The following is a 23,329-nucleotide window of genomic DNA, read 5'->3' as shown; positions in this document are numbered from 1 at the left end:
AGGTCAGCCAGCTAGTTCCAGTCCTGACCGGAAATAACGTCTTGGTCGTGTTTGTTGAAATCTCGAGACAACCCAAATATTGCAAAATCGAATTCTGGGACAACCAGCATAAACGTAAAGAAACGCTACCGCCGTGTCAGCAGACGAAACTTTCCGCCACATGAGCGTCGGTTCTTTCTGCATTGCCGCTTGAAAATATGGGGCTAGGTTTTCCGAAGAGCGGAAGTGATATCTTCGAGCATACGCATTTGGGATACGATCATGTACGTTCGCAAGATCACGTGCGACTCGCCCCGTTAGTGAACAAAACTGCCGCCCCGCTAAAGCTCAACTCTTCGCAGTGCACGTAACAATCGCGGTACAACACGATATGCGAAATCTCGTGAAAGTGATAAGCGTCCCCAAAAGCGACAGCTGCTCGCGGTTAGCGCATACTACGTCGCCCACTCGCGCTCAACTCTTCGCAGTGCATGTAACAATCGTGGTACAACACGATATGCGAAATCTCGCGAAAGTGATAAGTGTCCCCAAAAGCGACAGCTGCTTGCGGCTAGCGCATACTACGTCGCCCACTCGCGCTGATCAGTTTCCGTTCTGTCTTAACTTGAGACATGCGCTGGTATGTTTGCCGCCACTCGTAATCACATCATCTTGCACGGCGGAACGCGCCTTAAAAGATAACGCCTGGCGTAATGGCAACCGAAGGTGAAGTCCCCAAGCGCCCGCATAGCGATCTGTTGAGTCCTCACAAAGATGGCGGTGAGCGCGCATCGTCTCGTTCTGTCGTCTGATAACCAGAAACCTTCCAGATATCTTCCAGAACAAATTTTTTCTGGCAGCTTCTGACGACCCGCTGGTAGGCAGAATTGCCCAGCCAGAGAAAAACGAGGAGCAACTTGAAAACGAACGCGCTCCGGGAGAAAAGTGTGGGGGAAATTATCGGCCATATTTACTGGGCACAATGGCAGTGTTGCTATGGTTACGTGTCGCGCCGTGTTGTGCAGCGGCGATGGCTGCATGTGCGTTTACGTAGGTCTTGTACCGAACCATGGCAGACTGGAGGAGCGACAACCTCCATTCATGGAGGTTGTCGCTTGCATCTGTACTCTGCATCTGCAGTGTGCATTTGTACTCTGCTACGGATAAAGGATTTTCACTGCTCAGCAAAGTCGTGCCAGGTGCTACAGAAAATACTTTCTTTTCTTTTTTTTTTTTTTTTGAAAGCCGTTTCAAGATTTTGACGGCCAGCATCGCTGCCTGCCTTCGAGTCGGTGTCTGGTTGACAGAGAGCGGCGATAGAGCAATTCGGAAGAGACACAGAGGGGACAATTGAGCAAAGCAGAGAAAGCGTGGAGGGGGGAAAGGCACTACGGAGAAGCCGCCGTCGCCGTGCGGCAGCTGTCTGCCACTTCGCGCTTCACAAGAACATGAGAGGGCCCTTTTTGCACACTTGAATGAGTTTCTGAGTACAAAACGTATCATACGACCGCAGTTTTCCGTGGTGCTAAACGTTGCTGCCGAATAATCGTATTTTCCGGGAACGTATTAACCGGTATGTATTACACACAGCTGTATTGGGTTATTTTTAATTTTTGCGATTTCGAGTGTAAGGGCCGGGAAATCGTACTAAGCGGGAACGTATCAATGAGGTTCTACTGTATATGTTATGCGAGCAATATAAATTGCCAGATTCAAGATTACAGGACAAAATTGAACAGAGTTTGTAAAGACACCCTTCTATCTTCTAAGAAAAAGATATAACAGGAATTATAAGATATACAAAATGTATTACCATCTAATGGGCACCATCTCTGAGAAATTCACTTTTTCTTTGAACAGGACTTTCCAAAAAGAAACGTCGCCGTAAGTACTACCGTTCGGTGTCTAATGCGGCAAAGCAGTTCCTCAATGTAAAGCATAGCGTAACGTCAGACGTCTTGCACTAAACTCTTCTGTTTTGCTTGGTTTTCTAGTCGCACTTGCATTACTTAGTTTCTATAAGTTTCCATCCTGGTAGGCTGGTGCTGAAACGTGAACTGAAACGGCCCGAAACAGAAAACAAGGCTGACCGATATTCTGGGCTGGTCCAACCAAAAAGCAGCATCCTCAGACCTTTGTCGCTCATTAAATCCATAAAATCAGCCACACCCGAATGCCGATATCTGCAATCTTCTGAAGTGTGCGCGCACAACGCATCCGGCGACAGCCATTTTCGCTTTCCACTTTAGACGATAGCGCAACTTCGGAGCAGGCTAAAAAATCAAGGCCACGCAGAAAAAAAAAAACGAACTACATAAAGAAGAAAACTGTAGATCTCCCTCACGGTGGATGGCACAGTGTGTCCGTGAATGGCGCAGAATGTCTCGAAAGTGGCAATTCAAACCATCGATAGTGGGCTATCGATGCCCTATGGGCACGGTGTGGAAAGAGTTAAGCAGCAATTCTGTTTCAGAGATCTTCATTTACTGTGTCTTCTGTGTTTTTAATGTTAGTACAGTAGGCTCTTTATAATTCAAACTCATGAGCACCCCAGTATTTTGAGCATGGAGGAAGGAATACTAAGGAGAGGTCCTGACGTCAAATTCATGAAGCCTCCACATCGCAAACACCCGCATCGCCTCCTAGCGAAGGAGCATCGAAAGATTTCGCGATTTCCGTCGCGACGTTTGCAAGCGCATGCGCGCATCGCGAAACTTTGCAGCCTTTTTTTGTTTGTTTTTCGCCGTGCAAGCGGCGTAGTCTATTCACGCGTGCTGCTCCTTCTGTGTGTTCGTTAGGAAAGCTACGCAATGCCCAGCTGTTGCGTATACCCTGTGCAAATCGCGTGCAATGCGGACAGTACCGGTTGTCACTTTTCATGTGTACGTATACGTTCGCTTCATTACTGATCACTAAGGCATGGTATTTGCATGCGGAGCTCTCGGATGTGCGCTCTGTTGCTCTTTACTCGTTGTGTCAACTCGGAACACACGTGAAATTTTGTTTTTGGCGTCTGACGCGCCGTACATACCATGCACTGAAGGCATCGTACGTTTTAGAGGCTGTGTCGTTGAAACGAAAGGACAATAAACTTTTGTTGTCGTTATCAGACTACGTGATGTATGTATTGTGCGGTGTGCGCTTGCTGCGTGCTTGTGCTGTGTGCGCACTGTGTGTGCACTTTACGTGCACGATCGTGTATAGTACAATACAGCGCTGTCCTCTTTTTGACGTGAAGTTACGGCAACTATAGGTTGGCGTTGCGCCAAATAGCTACTGCGCTCACTCGATATACACGAGCAAAGAACCGCTAATAGGGCAATAGATCTGGAAATCGGGCTACGAGAAAGGAAAAGAAAGGCCTAATGCCCAGTAGAACGCGTCAGTCAGTGCTAGGTGAGTTCGAATACGATGAGGCAGGGGCAGAATGTTTTTGATTACGGCACGTACCGGTACTTTCTGTACTGTTGCACAAAAGTGCTCCACGAAGAATTTCAGCACACAGCGCTCGGGCCTGCCACGCACGAACAGCCTGGTAAACGTCTGCTTGAAACGTTTTACTGCGTGCGAACTGCACAATACACACTAAGTTTACACCGGGACTACAAATCCGAGCAGCAGCGAACCACCGCGGAGAGCACGCCGCGGGGCGTCTGCTGTTTTGTTTTCCCCATACCGGTTTGTTTGCCCCATAAATCTGACGTCACTTCCGCCACACTTTTCGCAATGCATTGGGATACGATAGGGCCTCTCCTTAGTTTTTCCTTCCTCCATGATTTTGAGTTATCAGAAGTTTTATTATCAGTTGTCATAAATATTACTCAGAAGTACATACTAGCTTGTGTTGTAATAAAACATTCACACATATTACCTGCCAACCAGGGGACCTTGAAATTTGGGAGATTCATAAAGCAAGGTGGGACGCGACAAAGGAAAACTGGTGTGCATTTTCTGTTTGTTTCTCGGGGCCACAGAAGCATCATAGCTCTGCATGATTGCCAGTAAAGTTTTTAGATGTCGGCAATCATACTGTTACTCGTTATTATACAGCGCGTGCATGCATGTGCAATTAAGGGAAAGATGGGCTGTGTCTCGAGTCCATCGAGTTAGTACAGACGCTAGAGGAAAAGCTCCCCATAGGGCCCATGCATCAGAATCTCGGACCAGTAGTTGCCATTACATTGCCGTGCGAGCGTTACTAGCCCCTGAGACTGTGCTAAACTTGATGGTGGTATTCAGTTTTCATCGTAATTAATGAAAGTGAGCTCACATGAAGTAGGGCTGTAAGTCCGTGTCAACAGAAAGCGCAGACAATGCACTGCGACTCACAACTCAGTCAGAAGATGCGCCATCGGCTGTGATCTCAAACGCATCTTCCTGCGTTACAAGTTCGGCACACAGTAAATTGCCTAAATAGCCTTTAATTTTTCCTTTAAAATCTTTTAAATGAACGTTAAACACTGTCTATACATCTCTTAAGTAGTCAGAATGCCTGGGTTTTATTTATATTGTCAGTACAGTAAAAGCTCGTTAATTTGAACTCTGTTAATTCAAACTTGCAGTTTATTCGAACTGACGCCCTGGTCCCAGCACCGCCCTGTGTATTTCTATGGGGGAAAACTCCTGATAATTTGAACGTGTCGATATGTACAACGGTTAATTTGAACTGGGAGCCCCTGATTTTCATCGCTCCTCGCAGAAGTCAGCCCACAATGATCACAATGTGTAGCAAAAGCAAACAAAACCAAATTTATGAGAGATGCAGAACGAAAAAGCAGCACTTCACAGTAGATGAGAATTCAGACGCAGCGCTGGAGCTCCTGGGCAAGCTGCAAACTATGCTCATGGAGTCGCGACAGAAAAAATACAAGCAAATGCAAATTACTGATTACTTTTAATTTTGATTGCGATAACTGTACCATGAAAATAAGCGTATTTTAGAGCATAAATAGCGTCATATATTTTCACAATAACCCTCACTGCTCACATGAGTGCATGTCGGTGCTTGTTTCTGTCATATCATTGACTGATCAATTAATTCTATTCGCTGTTAGAGCTTCACTGACTTAATTTACGAAATCATGTCACAAACGTGTACAAGCTCCTAATTCGCGATGAGTCCAGAGGTTGCTTCTTCGGGCTCTGCCCGCACAGTGTGGGGCGATGTCCATTCTTTCTAGCGCCCGCCCGCTAAATTGAAACTCCACTTAATTTGAACAACTTTATAGTCCCCTTCGAGTTCGAATTAACGAGCTTTTACTGTATTACTAACGTTAAATAGTGCTTGTTTTAGCCGATCTGTAAATAAATGGAAAGGCAACAAAGACAATGGTAGGGTAATGGCGGCAATCTTGTGGTCGGCGCTCTTTCAGCGACTATGCTAGAGACAGCCGGTTGCCCCTTCCCATTTGTAGTACGCTTTTTCTGCATCATACCAGTTTACAGCGGCAAAACTGACTTAAGCTTTCTTTACACGATAGACCCAAGGCCAGATTGTGTTTTTTTTTCCTCTTTCTTCCTGGATCAACACGTGATGATTGGTTTGCATGGTTTGGCTAGTTTGGCCGCTTTGACTCATGTAGACAGGCACGGACGAGGGCATTGTTCGTGAAGGGTGGACCGAGTGTGATGCAGAAGAATCGGATGACGAAATTTCGGAGCCAGCACCCATAAGTGCACCTGTAGCAATGGGCTTTATACAGGACTTTGGGCAACTCATTTATAGCAAGGGCCTTGGCAAACGCCACAATGCTGCCTTATAAATAAATTGGAGGCTGGCTTCATGGGATCTGTACAAACAAACATCACGCTTTTTTTTTCGTACTTCATTTACTATGAACTTCAGCATATAACGAACGAATGCTGCTTGACACTCAGGTTTGTTATTAGCGGGCTCGACTGTACATTCAGGTGTGGCCTGCACCAAGCGACAGCATGTGGAAACAGTTTTAACCTGTAAAACCTGGTTACAATGAAAAATAAATTGAGTACATCTGTCAGTACTGTGATTTTCACACATAAAACCCCAGAGTTAAATTTAAATTGCTTTGTAGTTTATTTTGTGTTGTACATTCTTGAATGAATCAAGATGATGATTGTTTTAGAGTTGCTTCTCAATTGTGGTGTGTTCACATAATCATTGACCTTATTATTTGCAGATGAAATCATGGCTGTTCTAAAGCTTGACAATGTTCATGTGGGCCAGACTACCTACAAACCATGTAGTCAGCAAGCATGGGACCAGAGGTTCACTGTAACCCTCGATAGGGTAAGTGTCGACTTTATTTATGTAAGGGTCTTTTCCCAACTGTTTAGCTTGGGTTCTTAGATTTAAATAAATACAGTTGCCGACCGATTTCCCGGACCTGGCGGGGACAGTAAATTAGTCCGAAAAATTGACAGCCCGAAAAATTTGTAAAGACATGAAAATGAAGTTTATTTGAATTAGAGCAGCCTAAAGAAATTTCCAATAATGCCCTGCTTCATGGGACGAGCAGATTTGGTTGTATTTGGGCTACAGTGACATCGTCAGTGCATTGGCGATCGCTGCTGCCGACTGTTGCGGGTGGCACAGGAGATGGCACCATGCCACCAAGCACACAAAATTTGACACCAGACCACAAAGATACACACGTCTTGGCTGGTTAGTTTATGGGATTTAACGATGCGGTAGTGGAGGGTGGAGTTCTTTAAGCTGCAGCGACGTCACACAGTGGGCAGGCCTCCAGCATTACGCCTCCATCGAAACGCGACCACGACGTAACTCGCGTGTTTCAGGTCAGCAGCTGAGCACGGTAACCACTGAGCAACCACAAAGGCAGAGAAAATCTGATGTGCACAACGTCTAAAAAACACACTTGACGGACCACCACCACAACCACGTGCAGAATGACGCAACCGGCAAAACAAACGACAAAAAAAAAAAGAGGCTACCCACATACAGTGAAATCTCGGTATAACGAACTTCAGGAGACTGCGGAAAAATGTTCGTTATTCTGAAAGGTTGTTATAGTGAAAGCCCAAAAATTTACCATAACAATAGAATTTCAGTAACGCATACGTCCTACCTTTGCAACGGTACGGCCTTGAACTCGTTTCTCACAACAATGCACACGTGAATGTCAGACAAGGCACGTTTATTTGAAATAGTCCGTGATTGTTTTTTGACGGGTGCAGCACAAACTCTGCGTCACGAACGATTCTACACCATCCGCATTTTTATGCACCGCTTCGGTCGCTGTTCAGCTTTTTTCTATGAATATGCGGAGTTTCCTCAAGTAGTCCAACGCATCTGTGGCCGACACGGACTCATCGCAATCTTCGGGTGCTACCGTGACATCGTCGTCCATGTCATCGCTGCAATCCTTTAAGGCCCAACTGCATGCACACGAGTTTTGAGCGACGGCCGACAGGATTTGCTGTCGCAGAGGGCCATCCATCGCCGTCGCTTGTCGCGTCGCAGGTTTCTGGAAAGCCAGAAAACATTGCTTGTCGCCCGGAAGTGAGCATGACGATATCCGGCAACATGGCAGCATCTCTGACCCTCGCTTCGGTTGCAATTTGCTCGTGATGCTTGCAGTGGGCGCGTACTTCAAGGAATGCAAGTTATAGATTACAGTAAAAGCTTGTTCATTCGGATTTCTAGGGACCGGAAAAAATGTCCGAATTATCGAATGGTCGAAATAAACACAAGTGCAAGAGTTTTTTCAACATACCTTTACTTTACAAAGTAATCGCGCAGGCTTGTCTGTTTAGGAGCAGAAATTCGCGTGGACATAATTTTTCTGAGCCCTTCAAGGTGCTCAGCAGCTCGCATGCTGTCTGCAGTGTCAAAACAAAATTCTTCAAGGACAACGAGGGCCTCCACGGCTTGCAAATTTCCTATTTTGGTGGTGAAGTCCTGGGCCTCGTACTTGGGCCGCTTCGCCGGCATTGCCATCGACGGAGAATGCGGTCACACGAGAACTCAGCACAAAAGGACCAGCAACGATCAAGCTAAAGGAGCCGTACTGAGTCGATCCTCGATAAAGCGGCGTTCAACGATGCAGCACACCAACGGGAACAAAGCAACAAAATGGCACCGCCAAACCCACACGCGAAGAAAAGCCGTTCAACCAGTCTCAAGTCAAGCCAAGTCGATAGTTGATGTCCATGGCGATGCTGCGTTTGAGCTTCACTTTTGTTCCAGATTGTTCTTTTTTCATTTTCGAGCCTCGCCAGCGGCCCGAAAGTGGCCGAATTATCCGATTTGCGGTCAAATCTGTCCGAAATAATGAGCGCCCAGTCTCATAGAGTGATGCGTATATTTACAGGGACCTGATGACGTGTCCGAATTTACCGATTTTCTGAATTAACGAGAGTCGAATTAACGAGCTTTTACTGTACCTTCTTTACAGCCCCATCTCACGCGGAGAGCGAGGCAGCGGCAGTATTTTGTCGTTAATCTTGATCGACGGTTCTTGCTGCATTGGTGGTAGCTTGCTGCAATGTCAACATCATCGTGTGAGGTAGCCGTTCTCCCTGCAAAGCAACGATGTGAGGCGCTGCGGCTTTTTTAAACGTTCTATGACAGCAAGAGGAAACGTTGTCGAGATGCGCCTCATGGACTAACCCCAACATAACACAGTTTACAAGTGGGACGTAGCGTAGGCAGCGTACGCTTCCGGGCGCTCCATGGGATCACAGCAGATACTACTGTCGCAGTTAAACATAAGATTGCGAAAAAAGAAAGTCACGAAACGCTTTTATGGCATCCTTATCTCAAACAAGACAATAATGAATTTGGCATGTTGTCATTCATCTACTCTGTAATTCTTTTTCGTAATTTGCCTGCGTGCACGCAATAGTTTTCAATCGAGCAACCGTGACACTTTGTCGCGAACATGTGGGTGCTCTCGTCGTGACAGCGCGACAGAGCCCGTTTGTCGCAGTCGCCTTCGCTAAATAGTCGCGTGCAATGCATGCGGTTGGGCCTTTACAAAACCTAATGCGTTGTCGCCTCCGCAACGAAGGAAAAAAAAAAAAAAAAATTCTCCGCCCGCGTCTTTCTCCTCCCGCGCCATCTCAGGTTTTAGCGCGTCCGCTCTTCGCGCTGCGTCGTCTGCTACCTTACAGCTCCGACTGCAATGACCGATGCACTGAAATCTAAGAATCCTCGCATTTCAGGATATAAGTTCGTAGTACTGAGGTGTTGTTAAGATTACACGGGAATTAAATAACATTCGTTATTCTGAAATGTTCGTTATTCTGAAGTTCGTAGTAGTGAAATATTTTTACATTGAAACTATAAGCAGTCGGCATGGGATTTCTTAAGAGTTCATTAATTTGAAATGTTCGTTAATGTGGTGTTTGTTGTAACGAGGTTTGACTGTAGTAACTGTGGGTGGGTAGCACTGACGCGTTGCCTTCACGAACGAAAGCAGCTCGCCATCGCCGTGCCCGTGTGCGGTCGGGAACCGAGTGGGCATAATGAATGGTAAATGCATGTGTACGGTACAGCAAACACCTCGGCAGTGCCGGCGTCAGCTTGGTAGCCGACATGCTGCACACAACTAGGAATGATCTGCTTCACGCAACAGCAAATGCTGCGTGATGGTGGAGATTTTCGTACAGTAGCACATCGTTTATGTGCGCACACGCATCGGGGAAAGTTAGACAAATTGTCCGCTCTTCCGCCACATCCTTTGTGTTCAGTGTCATCATTTCCAAACACTCCATGCCAGAAAGTCGTAATTCTTTTCGCGCTTTACTGGTATCGGTGGCGCCAGACGCACTAGATGCAAATTCGCAATTGGTGGTTGGCCCGCAGTTAAGCGAGGTTTGCGGCAGGTATGTATTCATGAGAGCCTGGACACGCACCAAAATGCCACTGGGAGGCATTAAAGCTATTTCAGACATTGCTGTGGTGATTTGAAGTTGTTTTCATTCATCAATAAAAGTTGTTTTCATTGAGCGGAATAAAAAGGCATGTTTTTTTTTTTTTTTTCCCAGGCGATTTCGTAGTTCCTAGGGAGTCCGAAAAATCAGACTTTGACTGTAGTTGACATAGAAAGTTGAATTTCAGTGTAACAAACTTTTGATCTAAAGAAGCATATTTACAGTAGACTCCCGTTAAGACGAACTCGAAGGGACCGCGGTCATCTGTTCGTCTTATCAGGAGTTCGGCTTATCAGAAGTGCTCCCCAAAAGAGAGATGCTAACATGCCAAGTGCATCCAAATATGTTATTTGAAAACACTGAATGGTGTAGACTAACAATGGGGGCAAAAAGACAAGAAAAAGCATTTATTTGGCTCATCTAGATAAAAACTATGCCTTTAAGCAGAGTATTTACACGAATCTTACGAGCACCCAATTTCGCGGGTTCAAAAATAAAAAGCTCATGAAGATATTTGCTACCATATTTTAATGATAAAACTGTAGCACGCTCCTATGTTGACGATTAGAAAAAGAAATTAAGATTTTCCTTCAAAGAATATAAAATTGATTGTCCTGGCAGTTTCTTTTCTTCTGCGAGCCTGTTGTGCTGGCTCCAAGATCACTTCTGGATACGCGTCGGTCGCGTGCTGTTGCCTTGACAAAGTTATTATACTTTGAGTTGCATAAGAAAGTCTGCAAGGTTTTCTTCGAGGTCCGGATATTTTCTTGTTTTCGGCCTGTAGTAACATTTCCCGATCGACGTGCAGCTGAAGATATCCCATCGATCTACTCACGGTCACAAGCATCGCGCACACGAAAAAGACACAACGCAGCTCTATTCACTGTGCAAAATAGCCTTCCTTTGTCATGCGCTTCCATAATCAAAATGGCTCATCACAATTTGCACTTCACTGGGAACAGGTACAACGCACACAGGTCCTACGCGAACCAGCGCGAATTGACCAAAAAATACATGTGGTCGGCCGCCATTGTGTGACGGAGGTGACAGTGCACCTGACCCCTCTGACGGGAGTGCGCCGCAATCATGGTTTCGGTTTTGTACTCTATTGTAATGCACAGACCATTTTTGTTTTGTTCCTGTTGTCGCTTCCTTTTTTTCCCCCACTCCCCTTGCGTTTGCCCCTCTGACCACAGCGGGGGGCACCAAGCTCTTGTGTAGTCTTCTTCTGTTCTCCTTTGTACTCCAGCTGGGAAACTGAAGAACGGGGGGGGGGGGGGGGGGGGGGGGGGGGGGAATACAAAGGGACGCAGTGACTTGGGGGTCCAAGTTGTAAGTCCCCCTACTCTTTTTGTTGCTTTCTTTGCTGATAAAGCCCACACCTCCCCCACCCACAGGCTGGGGGTGAGGGGGGATACCGGCTTTATCCGCTGACCGGTCTTCTTCGATTTGCTTCTGCTTCGCGTCTTTTCTCCAGGAAGCGCTTTTTTAAAATCTTTTTTGCTTTTTCTCGGTAGCCTGAATGCCCCAGCAAGACTGCAGTGTTCGTTTCACAGAATCGCTAGCGAAAGTTCGTCTTAACAGAAGAGTACAGTTGGGCGGTTCGTCTTAAGCGAATTTTTTTTGCATTTAGTCTATGGGAAACCAAACAAATGGTCCTGTGTTGTTCGGTATAAGCGAGAATTCGTCTTAACCGAGTTCGTCTTAACGGGAGTTCACTGTACTGACTTTGTTATGTCGAGGTTTCACTGTTTGTGTCTTGATCCTGCTCTGCTACAACCTTACGTGTAACGTTAGCAGTGAGTCATAAATAAAATAAACAAATAATTGATGTGGATGTTCATACGTATTTGACATCACTGCATTTTCATCATATTTCTTGTAGTGTCTTGAAGGGGAGAAACTTGTGTTTTGAAAATTTATACATCAAGAAAGTAGTAGTGCAGTTCAGCATGATGAGACTCTCTTTTGTTCTCTCTTTCTCTCCCCCCCCTTCCGAAATGGATATGCAGTCCCGAGAACTGGAGATCCAGATATACTGGAAAGATTGGCGTGGCATGTGTGCTGTAAAATTTCTCCGGCTGGAAGAGTTCATAGATGATGACAGGCATGGCATGGCTCTTCATCTGGAACCCAAGGGACTTCTCTTTGCGGAGGTAAGCATTTTTGTATTAATTCCATTTTTCTTGGAATCTCTTAAGGATAAATCTCCACAGTGTTATTCACTGCATGCTGAAAAGTATTCAGGCTACTAAAAAAGGGTGGGGACAAAAGCAATTTAGGAAACTACAGACCAATTTCGATTTTGCCAGTTTTCTCTAACGGGTGTGAAAAACTTATTTTCATTCGGTTATCTAATTTCTTTAACAAACACAACATTATTACGCCGTCACAGTTCGGTTTTCAGTCAGGCCTTTCAACCGAAAGTGCCTTACTATACCAAAAGGAATTGATTCTAAGAAATATAGAAGCAAAAAAACTTACCCTAGGAATATTTCTAGATTTCTCGAAAGCATTCGATAGAATAAACCATGATATTATGCTAGAAAAACTTGACTGTTATGGAGTTCGCGGTACCATTTTAGCTTTAATAAGAAGCTACTTATCTAATAGGAAACAGTGTGTAGCAATCAATCGAGAGCTATCATCATCCATGAACGTTAAGAATGGTGTACCTCAAGGTAGCATTTCGGGACCCCTATTATTTAATATTTTTATCAACGATATTGTACGTATTGACAGCTCTGTAGAATATGTAATCTACGCGGACGATACCAGTATATTTTTTTCTGGGGAAACGGCTGATGACCTCATTGTTTCTGCTAATGAAATACTAAATAAAATATATGCCTGGACTGTGGCAAATTCTCTACACATTAATTGCTCTAAAAGCAAGGCTGTACTGTTCCGTGCAAAAGCCAGGTCATTTGAAACGTCTCACAAACTCATACAGTGGAACCTCGTTAATGCGTACCTGCCGGGAACGCCGCGTAACTACGCACTAAACGGTAGTACGCATTAACCACAAAGTAAAGATTTGCATCTCCTCGCGTACGCCATCGCCGCCAGCAAAGAAATAAATACAGTGCCACAGCAAATATTGCCTAAAGTACCCATTGCAAAGCCTTTTCTTTCTTTTTGCCAAAGTGGAGAAAAGATTCTGGTACTCTCTCACGACCGTCCGATAGTGCCGATAGCGCGCGGTGGCGACGCCAATCAGCATTTCGGAACTATTACAGCGTCCGGTATACGCAGTGACCAACATAGCGACAGAACGGACATTGTCGGCTTTCCGCGATATATGTGCGTGCGTCTGTACCGCGATCTGCTCATAAACGAAAACTGACGCAGTTCCATTGAAATGTGGTACGGCTGCGTGGAGCCGATCGTCTCCTGGCTAGTTGCGTGCAGCGCGTCGCCTTCTCGGCTCACGCCGTCACTGCCGGGCCGCTTGCTGTACCGCACGCGCGCATTTGTCGTGGGAGTGTTCTTCGTAGCCACTTCACTCCAGACTGTGCACAGATGCGGCGAGTAGCTTGTTCGGTTAACGCGGCGATGACGAACTTCCTGCAAGCGATGCGCACTCCGCGACGCTGTAGCGGTCCTGGCAGCGAACGGCAGCGCGTTTGGATGGTCGCCCAATAAAAGCGTGCAGTATGGTTGCAACATCGCTACGCTTGCTGTACCGTACGTGTGCGTTTAACGTGATAGCGTCAATGCAAAGGTTTCTCGTCGCCCGCGACCAGCAACGCTCAACTCCGCAACAGCGAGCTGCTTTCTTTTCTACAAAGCGGCGTGCGCTTGAACACGGCCCCGCGCAACGAGGCGGCAGAGATCGGCGGCCCAGCGCGTTCAGGTTGTCGCCTATTAAAAGCGTGCAGTAGGCTTAAAGTGGTGCTGCGCCGCACGCGTGCCCGAGCAGATATCTGAAGATACTTATTGTGATAAGGTTGTCGGCGATAAGTCATGCTGGCGCGTTCGTCGGTGGCCGCCGCCTCACCTTCGTTCTTTCTCGCTTACCCGCAAAAGCATCGCCGCAATCGCGCGGAAGTCGGAATCAGTGATCGACCGACCTATGCACTTCTCGAAAAGACGGAAACCTTTGGCGGCACATTGTGGCGTCGGGAAGTTTAGCGGCGCAGTAAAATTTTATGGCACAAAACGTTATCGCGGTACGCAGGGTACGCACTAACCGGTAGGCGTAGGGCGAAGTACTACGGCTTAAGCGGTCAGCGAATGCATTGGGCTCTATGGGACTCGGTGGGGGATTCGTCGCAACTACGTTTTAACCGTTAGTACGCTTAAAGCGGGTACGTATTAACGAGGTTTGACTGTACTTAATAACGTTGAAATTAAACTTTCTCAAACAGTTAAAACTCTCGATGTCCATTTTCACGAACACATGGCATGGAATTACCATGCCGAACACATTAGTCACAAACTTTGTAAAGTTTTAGGTGTGTTGCGTCGATGCCAGAACATACTACCTGTGAAACAAAAAATATTAGTGTACAATGCTCTTTTTTCTTCACATTTACACTATTGTCATCTGGTCTGGTCTACAGGCTCTAAAGCATCTTTAAAGAACCTGGTCGTGTTACAAAAAAATGCCTTGCGGTGCATTGAAGGTGTATCCTATAACGCACACACTGCTTCAATATTTGCAAAATATAGAATTTTAAGAATTACCCGTTATTACGAATACCAGCTTCTGTCAGCTTTTAAATAAGAAATACGCAGAGGAAGTATCTTTTTACGCACCTTGGCCACCTTGCAACCAAATCCTGCCAGTCGCGTTACTCGGTATACGGAGACTTGGCATGTACCTTGTCCTCGCACAAACTATGGATTTGAAACACTACGTTACCGCCTTCCAAGTGTGATGAACAAATGGAAACTAACAATTGATAATCTGCGTATATTGTCTAAAACTGAAATGTTAAATCGGATGTGCTGATTGTGTTGTAAATGAATGTTCGGTGATTTCTGTAATGGTTATTCAGTTTTATTCTTTCATACATTGCTCTGTTATGAATATTTTTGTATGTATCTCAGAGTTGTCATTCTATTATTTGCTGTCATGGGCCACATGCGTGTTTCTTTTTGTATTGTCGCTTTCCGCTGCCTGTAATTTTTGTAATTTTTGTAATTTTTGTAAATTTGTAGTTTAGTTTTTTTCTGGGTGAAGGGGCCAGTCAAGCTGTGAAATGCAGCTTTTTTCCCTTCGCACCAAACCACGTATACAGTGTATTTTCGTGTACTTGTCACGTGGTTGAATAAACTCAAACTCAGGGGTGGAAGTGCTGCGCCATTTGCACCACGCTGCGCCAACGCGCTTCTGCTGCGCCATCCTGCTCCAAAACGCATTATTGCGCCGAAACTGCTCCCAAGCGGTCTTTGGTGCACGGCCTCCGCGATGGGCTCCGGTGCGCTGCCGGAACCGATCACCGAGGCTACGTTTGGTGCCTTCATGTGCCGCTGTCATCCGTGTCATGGTGCGCCCAAGCGAGCTTATATCATTATATCATCATCACATCACTTGGCGCGCTCTCGCGACCTTGTCGAAGGCGCAAAAAACCTAGCGAACAAGAAAGTGAGTTGTGCAGCCATATTTCGATTGTGACGCCGGCGGCAGCGGAGTTTTTTGGCGCGCTGCGCGCACGAGGCGGTTGTTGTCATCGTGGCCTGGGATTGCGAACATGAATAAAAGTATGTGCGTTGACGCTTCATAAGGTCGAAAAGCTTCTATTTACTGCGAATATTTAATTTGATGTGAAGCCATGAAGATAGTGCGAGCAGCTGCCGCGAACGTAAACGCGCGACCATTATTAGAAACTTTGCATTAAGGAAATCACTGTATAGCTGAATGTGTAATATGGATTTTGTTTCATAAGTCTGCATGTAAACGAAAAATTTGTTTTATCCGTTTGCGGTCAATGAAGCCACTACCAACTGCGAAATCACTCACAGGGCTTCGGTTTGTGTAAGTCGGTTGGACCATTTCTGAAACTCATTTTCTTTAGCGAGAGCATGCCTCTCTATGTGCAGAATTTGTTGCATTGCACACAAGCCCTTAGACGTTTTAAATGCAGCATGTAAACGCGATCGTACAGCGACGAGCTTAGTCTCGCTAGTACGATCGGTCGCGTTGTTCGATTTTGGCTCGTCAGAACCTGCGCTCGGCTCGTGGTCGAGTACGCTGTAGCTCGTACCATCCGCAGCACAACATGACATGCCGCTCGCCGCCGTGGCTGTGTGTGGCTTGGTACATGAGGTGGCGAGTGAAGAAATATACAAAAAAGAACAAGATAGACACTTGCAACGTTTATTACTGAAAAGACGAATGTGAGGTAGTACGAAAACAGAACCACGGGATACAAAGTGTGCACTTGCGACATCTAGTATCATCGCACCTCAAGTGCCATATTTGCGTGCATATAACCGACACCAATAATTGACAAATCTTGGAACTTGAAGGGAAAAGGTGGAAGCGCGTGGCGCAATTTTGGGCGCGATTTACGCGCGTTTGGAGGGACGCGCGCGTTTTTTGACGATCGCCTTCGCGAAATCGCGCTGTTGCGTCCCGAATGGCTTGATATCTGCGCGACTGACGCGAGGTCGGAGGGTCGCGCGCGTCATTTTTGATGAACGCTGTCTCAAAAATCGCGCCGCCGCGTCTTCCTACTCGAAGTAGAAAAGAAAACGCCTCGCGCGGCGCATCGCCCGCTCGTCCGAGAAGTGGAGTTTGGGGTGCAGAAGCGTGTTTGTTTGGTTTCTTCCAATGCCTCCAGACAGCGCTGACCTCCGCGCATTTATAAAGCGAGATTCAGTAACGAAGAAGAACAATGTACATGCTGCGGGGGAACTAAGGAAACGATGGAACATGTACTGATTGAATGTGGCGATATTCACCCAGGTATACGTGTGGGCACGAGTCTACATGAAGCCTTGGGTTTTAGGGACAACAATGGAAAGCTGCACACGTCCGCGATAGAAATAAGTAAGAGACGGTTAGAGTATTGGTGGCAGAAAAGTAGAGATAAAGAACAAAAATAAATAATGGGGGGAAAATAAGGTCATTCTGCCTTAAGAGGCAGAGAGATGGACCGTGAATTTATATTTTTTTGGTATAATAACATAGATTTAATCAATGTACATAAGGTATTAGGCCAACATGAAACAAGGAAGCTTTTTTTTCTTTCTTTTTTTTTCTCTTCGAGCCTGGTGGCAGACATGTCACCGCCCAGTTTTAAAGGGGACTCTCATAGCATCCATCCATTCGAAGGAACTTTTTGAAGCCGGCGTAGGGTTTTGACGAAAATGCAACCCGGCAAATGAGGTGCAATCACGCCGCTGCTGGAAAACGTTCATTACCATGAAGGTTTTTCATTTGTCAGTCTAGTCAAGTGTAGCTATTCAAAACATCGCTTATCTCGTTTTCCTGAGTCATTGCTTTATCACAGCTGTGATGTTTTAATGATGACACGTATGCGCGTGTGTGTGTATATATATCATTTGTTTAAGTGCTGTTGGTTCATCAATATTGAATGTTTTCTAAAATCGTTGGAATTTCTTGTGTTTACCAGAAATAAAAATTAAACAACAATGATGTTTGACCCTACAATTTTGCTCCAAAACTAACTTGCATTGCTCCAAAACAGCATTATTCCTGCTCCCTGAGCTGCTCCAAAACGCTCAAGCCCGCTTCCACCCCTGCAGACTCAAACTCAAATGAAAAAAAAACTAGGGCTGAGGATCAGCTTTCTCTGCAACCAACAGTGCTTCAGCCGCTGTCCTTTTTAGCAGTGCTGGATATCACATGGTTTGCTGCAGGTTATTGAGGACTTCAAATGACAAACTGTTAACAGAAAACAAAGGTAATATACACTACTCACGGATTGGAACGTGAAAATTTAGCGCTAAGTAGTGCGCATACTGTTGTTTCCAACATCTATAGTTCGTCTATCGGTGTAATTTTGACTTAATACTTACATCAGAGCCAAGATTACTTTTAGCGGCCAGATTTGTAGCGACATGACATAGTTATGGCGAGCAATTTCTCATAGGCAGTCGTTATACTTTTAATTCATGAGTACTATACATAGCCTCGCAAGACAGCTAGAACTTGTGATTGGCATTCAGCATTTAGAAGATCTGCCTGAATGCTTTTTAGGTCAATTACTCATGGGAATGCTGATCATCAGAATGAAATCTACAGTGTAAAAAATTCACAGCATATCCACGGGTGAATGATGAAGAGCTTGAGCGAAGCTCCTGAAGCAATCATGGTTACACCGTGAAATCTTGAGTGGTTTTGCCCAGCAGTAATCAAAGCGATAGCCCAGTACATCTTCAAAGACGTGACAAACACTGTGTATATTTATACAAGAAATTTTATTAATCGTAAGTGGTAGCTAGACGTGGCTTCCGTTCCCCCTTCATTATAACGGCTTTATGGTCGATGAAGTGATGGATCGGTGATCGGTCGTAGTGGGATGTTTGCAAAGACGAAGTAGTAGGCAGTTTGCAAAGGATTGGTGATGGGCCGGTTATGCCTTACGCTGGACGCCGGACGCGTGACAAGGTTAGACTAAGAGGAGCTTCGCCCCTAAAATGCGGGTCTGTGTGTATACAACAGGCCTTACCTGGTCATAAGCAGCAGTTTAATCCTGTCATATAAAAGTGTGGCTTCATTGCATTCTACTAGCACTATCATAATGGGCAGAAACATTGATGTTAACAAAGAAGCACAGTCGGGAGCGGCATGGGCTCCGAGAAGCATTGGTGCAAGGTGGCGGAGTGCTTTGCAGGAAGCTCGCCATCGCTGCGTCAACCCGTAATCGCTCAATCTGTGTACGGTCAAGAACAGAGTGAATACAGAGAACTTTGCCACAGCAAATGCACGTACAGAAATACCTCGTTAACTCAATGGAGTGAAAACTAGAAAAAATTTAAGATAAAGTTGTGGAACTGGAGTTGAAAAGTAGAGTTCTATCTAAAAACTTAATACTGATCAAGCTATTTCACAGGAGCTTCTGAACTGCCTCTCTGTAAAGATTTAAAAAAAAATGTATACCAGAGTTATCAACCAGCTGCGTTTTCCAGCACTGCAATTTTATTTAGTGAAAAGCAACTCTAGGAAGGAGTGATCCAGTTGCTTCACACATCACATTTGCCGATCGTCCTCGCTGCTGCACTGATCTGTATTTCACTGCAAGCTTAGCATGTTTTATGTTTCGGCTGATGTTGGCACCTCCCAAGTAGTAGTAGCATCGACACTGCTGCTTTGACCTTGTGCAGCCTTCGACACCACATTGTTTCGCTTAATAAAATGGTCCAACCAACCGATGTTGCAGGTGAAATCTGTGCAGCCCATTCGCAAGTCCAGAGCATCTGCCTTGTATATTACACACCTGCCAACTCTCCCGATTTGCCCGGGAGACTCGTGAATTTTTAGTAGTCCTTCCGATTGTACGGGCACGGCCAGAAATCTCCATAAAATTGGTGCTAGTGCCACTATGCAAACAAAAGAATAATAATCAAGGGGTACTGACACGAATATATTCAGTTTTTTCTCTTTTTTTCTTTTCCGCCAAATGAAAGGCCAAGCCCTCGAGAGCCTAGAAAATGTACAGCTAAGCGTGAGTGCGCTCTGAAAAAGTAATTACAGAATGTGTTTAAAAGCTAGTTTTGGTTCATGCTGTACCCTGACGTCACAACACTATGAGCTTCTCGTCACGTGCTCGTGCAAGATATTGTGACATTTCCATGGCCGCTCCGCACCATTTCTCCATTGATGATGCACAAGCGGCCATTTTGGAAGTTTTGGTACCTGACGTCACATCCTGCCAGACTGCTGCGTAAAGTCGCCAGTATTAGTACTATAGCCTGACGTCCAGCTAGTGTCGATTGCGGTAGGTGTGCCATGGGAAAATTGACTTTAATATCAAAATAAAATGTCTTATCAGCATTTGTTGAGCTTCAGACTTGCTCAAAAACCGAGGGTCGCGGGATCGAATCCCGGCCGCGGCGGCTGCATTTTCGATGGAGGCGAAAATGTTTGAGGCTCGTGTGCTTAGATTTAGGTGCACGTTAAAGAACCCCAGGTGGTCGAAATTTCCGGAGCCCTCCACTACGGCGTCTCTCATAATCATATCGTGGTTTTGGGACGTTAAACCCCAGATATTATTATTATTAAGACTTGCTCAAAGCTGTCTCTGTATGTATATAGGAGACTTGTATGGCAGAGTAAACTCTCCTTCGAAAAGTGGTGTCAGTTTTAAGGAGACCAGCTCTAAAATCACCACCTCGATTGCCGTGGCTTTCTGCACGAATTTGGCGAGCTTGTTTGGGAGATGTAAAAAAAAAATGTTGGAGCCTGTTTACTGGCCATTTAAAAGGGTGCAGTACACTTGCAGCTGTGCTAGGCCACAGTTTGCTGAACATTTAGCAGTTCGCTGAACATGCTTATCATTATGGGGTCATTATAGGGTTCTCAGCGATTAAGCTATACTGGCACTTTTGTCACCTGCCACCATCACGCCTCCATGAATTTCAGGTGCTTATCCTTAAAGAGGCATCATCACTGCGCCATGACATCCCTTCAGATTCTCAGTATGCTTCACCCTATAACACATTGGCTTTGCGGCAAAGCTGGCTTTTGGAACCTGCTATGACTGATTAACTCACTAGAGCGCTGGTTTGAACCTGCGCTATGATTGACGCAGCTGTTTAATGCTATTTGGCCCTGCAATTTGAGCAGAAAGTCCAAAAACTTTGATTCAGAAGAATTTCCACATCCGAAATTTCAGACTTTCTTAAACATTTACAGTCAACTGCCGATTTTTCGGACGCCCGATTTTCCGGACATGCCCGAAAATTTTTACGCTTTCACGGCACTGTTACCAGCCCCATAGACGTCAATGTATTACAATGTCCGAAATTTCGGATGCTGATCTTCTTCCGTGTCCGGTTTTTCAGACTTTCTGCCCAAATTGCAGGTCTGAAAGTCGTTATTTGAAGCCCCCACCTCTACCGCGTCTATCTCGTAGGTTCGAACCAGCGCTTTCGCGAGTCTATCTGTTTGCGACAGTAGCAGAGTCCGAAAGTCAGCTTTGCCGCAATGCCAGAGCGTTATGGGGTGAAGCAGACGGGAAATTCAAAGGGGCTGCTATAACGGCGTCGTGCGGCGATGTCTTTACGGATAACAGTGATTCCACTCCTGCGCCAACTGCGCCATCCTGATAGTATCGACGAAATTTGCGCCGAACTGCACAAAGTCTCGGGTTTGGGGCCGTCTATCACCGGCAATCGCACCGCCGGCGCGTCAGAACATGTGCAGCTCGATCTTGGGGCTGCCAATAAAGTCGCAATCATGGACCAAGAATTATTCCGCTGAATAAATAGCGCTCGCGCGTGCGTTTCGAGTAAGCCACGATGCCATGCACGGTGCCGATGCAGCTTCTGTTCTGCAAGTCGGCTCGACAGCAAAACGCGCTCTCCGCAGAAGCTCGTGACGCCTAGGCCTATCGGTAGCAAGAAAGTGCGACGGCGATTCATCGGCGGACGTCGTCTGTTCCAGAAACGCTGCTGATAGCTCGTTTCAAGTGTCGCATGGCACGTAAGGAAAGCAATGTTCAGTAATAACTACATGAGTGCCGCTAAAATGTCTGTCACTTCTGTTTCTGGACATCGCGGAATGAAATCTGGGATCGCTCGCAGTAGATATATGGGACAATATCGAATTTTCCTTGCTTCGCGTTTATGGAAGAGTACGCAAACGGTGGAAACGCGTTGACACTTTTCCTCAGATATACTTTATCCATGGATCTTCATCCAGAACAGCTTTTTCGTAATTCCTTCCGCCAGCACGTCCGAGTTTGTAATCACTCTGCGGTAAATACCCCCTAAAAGGCCTTGCCCTTTCGAGCTCACGTGCTAGGGTTCCAATTCGAATTTTTTGCTTGCTTTTTTAAAAATGTCATCTCATTAGTAAAATCATATCTCCTGGTCGGAGCAGCCGCAAATGCGCAGCGGTCAGTAGCACGCCCGTCGCCGACGGCCCACAGTGAAGCGGCTACGCCATATTGCACGTCCGCCCCTCGCTTTCGGGGGTCTATAGCTAACGGTTAAAAAAACTCAGTTTCACTTAAGAGCGAAGCAATGAATGCGATACCAAAAAATTGTATTGTTAAACGAAGTAAGACTAGCAGCTAACTCTTTTGGGTCCGATCTCGCGTAACTAAAAAAAAACGCTGGTTTAACCCTTTGAGGGTCGAATTTTTTCGCGAAATCTAGTCCAAAAATGTGTAATTTTTTTTTTTGCTGAAATAAATTCTTCAGACGATTCTATTTAAGAAAAATATTGTCTAAAATTTTTTTTCATGACCGTAAAGTGACAAGAAAATCATTTTTGTTGTTACGTACACATGGTTTATTCGCAGTAAAATCAAGCAAAATCCTGAAAAAGAAAGCTTACCAGGTTTTTATAAATAAAAATTATGCATTGTATTAAACATAGCTCACAGACATACAAAAATAAGCGCACCAGAGTACTTTCCCGGTTAAAAATGTTCGTGCTCTAACATTAAAAACTTTTCAGCGTGTGATAGTCATTGAAGCATGGCTAGCCGCGCACGTTTTTCAGATGTCGCTCCTTGATAGTCATCGGAGTCTGAACTCGTCAAAAAATCCTCGTCTGACAAACTGAAATCCAATTAATCAGATTCTGATTCGGCACTTGGGGAATAGTCTGCACCGGAAGAATCGCTGCTCGACTCACTGGCAGCAGAGCAACCGGCGCGCTTCCATAACGAAGTGAACTGCGTCAGTGAGCGCACAGAAGAAAACTCTATGGTTGTGCGGCCGTCCGGAAAGCAAAACGAGTGAAAAATCTACAGTAATCCTTTGCCTTATCGCCAACAAGACGTAGTTAGTTTTTCCGAGGCCCCAAACCTGGAAACACAATTACGGCGGTGTCGTTTGTGTAATGTAGCGCCGCACAAAAACAGATGTAATCGCGCCCCGGGGTGCAATAAACGAGAGAGTAACAAGCGGTCACCCTTTGAGAGATTAGAAACCAAACAGCCATCAGCTTTGCGGGCGCAAGAAGCGAAAACCACCCGAAGTACGAAATTGAAACCAGCCGCACCGCGTGTGCGCGTTCCGATGCGCAACTGAACGCTGCCGCGCCGCTTTGGAAAGCAAAAAAAAAAAAAAAAAGACGGAGAGACATCGGCGCTATAAAAAACATTCCACGTATTCCCGAAACGTGGCAGCACATTCCAAGCAAGAGAAATCATCGAAGAAGGCACGCGTTTGAAACCAACCACTCCGCGGGCGCGCTCGGTTGCGCAAGTGATAGCCGGCGCGCCGTTTTGCGAAGCATAAAAAAAGCAACAACAGAAAGACATCGGAGCATGAAAAAAATTCTACGTATTCCCGAAGTGTTCCAGCACATGCAAGGCAAGAGAAA

General features: G+C 45.7%; 1 protein-coding gene across 2 annotated transcripts in view; it reads left to right on the top strand.

Moving 5' to 3' along the window:
* The window catches only part of LOC119405874 (serine/threonine-protein kinase N2), a 133,696-nt gene that overhangs the window by 32,939 nt on the left and 77,428 nt on the right, over positions 1-23,329 (top strand). For both annotated transcript variants that reach the window (XM_037672704.2, XM_037672711.2), the window contains 2 exons: positions 6,138-6,247; positions 11,868-12,011. In XM_037672704.2, the coding sequence (XP_037528632.1) occupies positions 6,138-6,247; positions 11,868-12,011 (254 nt within the window). The remainder of the gene's footprint in view (positions 1-6,137; positions 6,248-11,867; positions 12,012-23,329) is intronic.

The sequence above is a fragment of the Rhipicephalus sanguineus genome, chromosome 1 (genome assembly GCF_013339695.2).
Source record: "Rhipicephalus sanguineus isolate Rsan-2018 chromosome 1, BIME_Rsan_1.4, whole genome shotgun sequence".
In the NCBI taxonomy this organism is placed as follows: Eukaryota; Metazoa; Arthropoda; class Arachnida; order Ixodida; family Ixodidae; genus Rhipicephalus; species Rhipicephalus sanguineus.
Note: the sequence above shows the minus strand (reverse complement) of the source record. Positions and strands in the feature narration are given on the sequence as shown.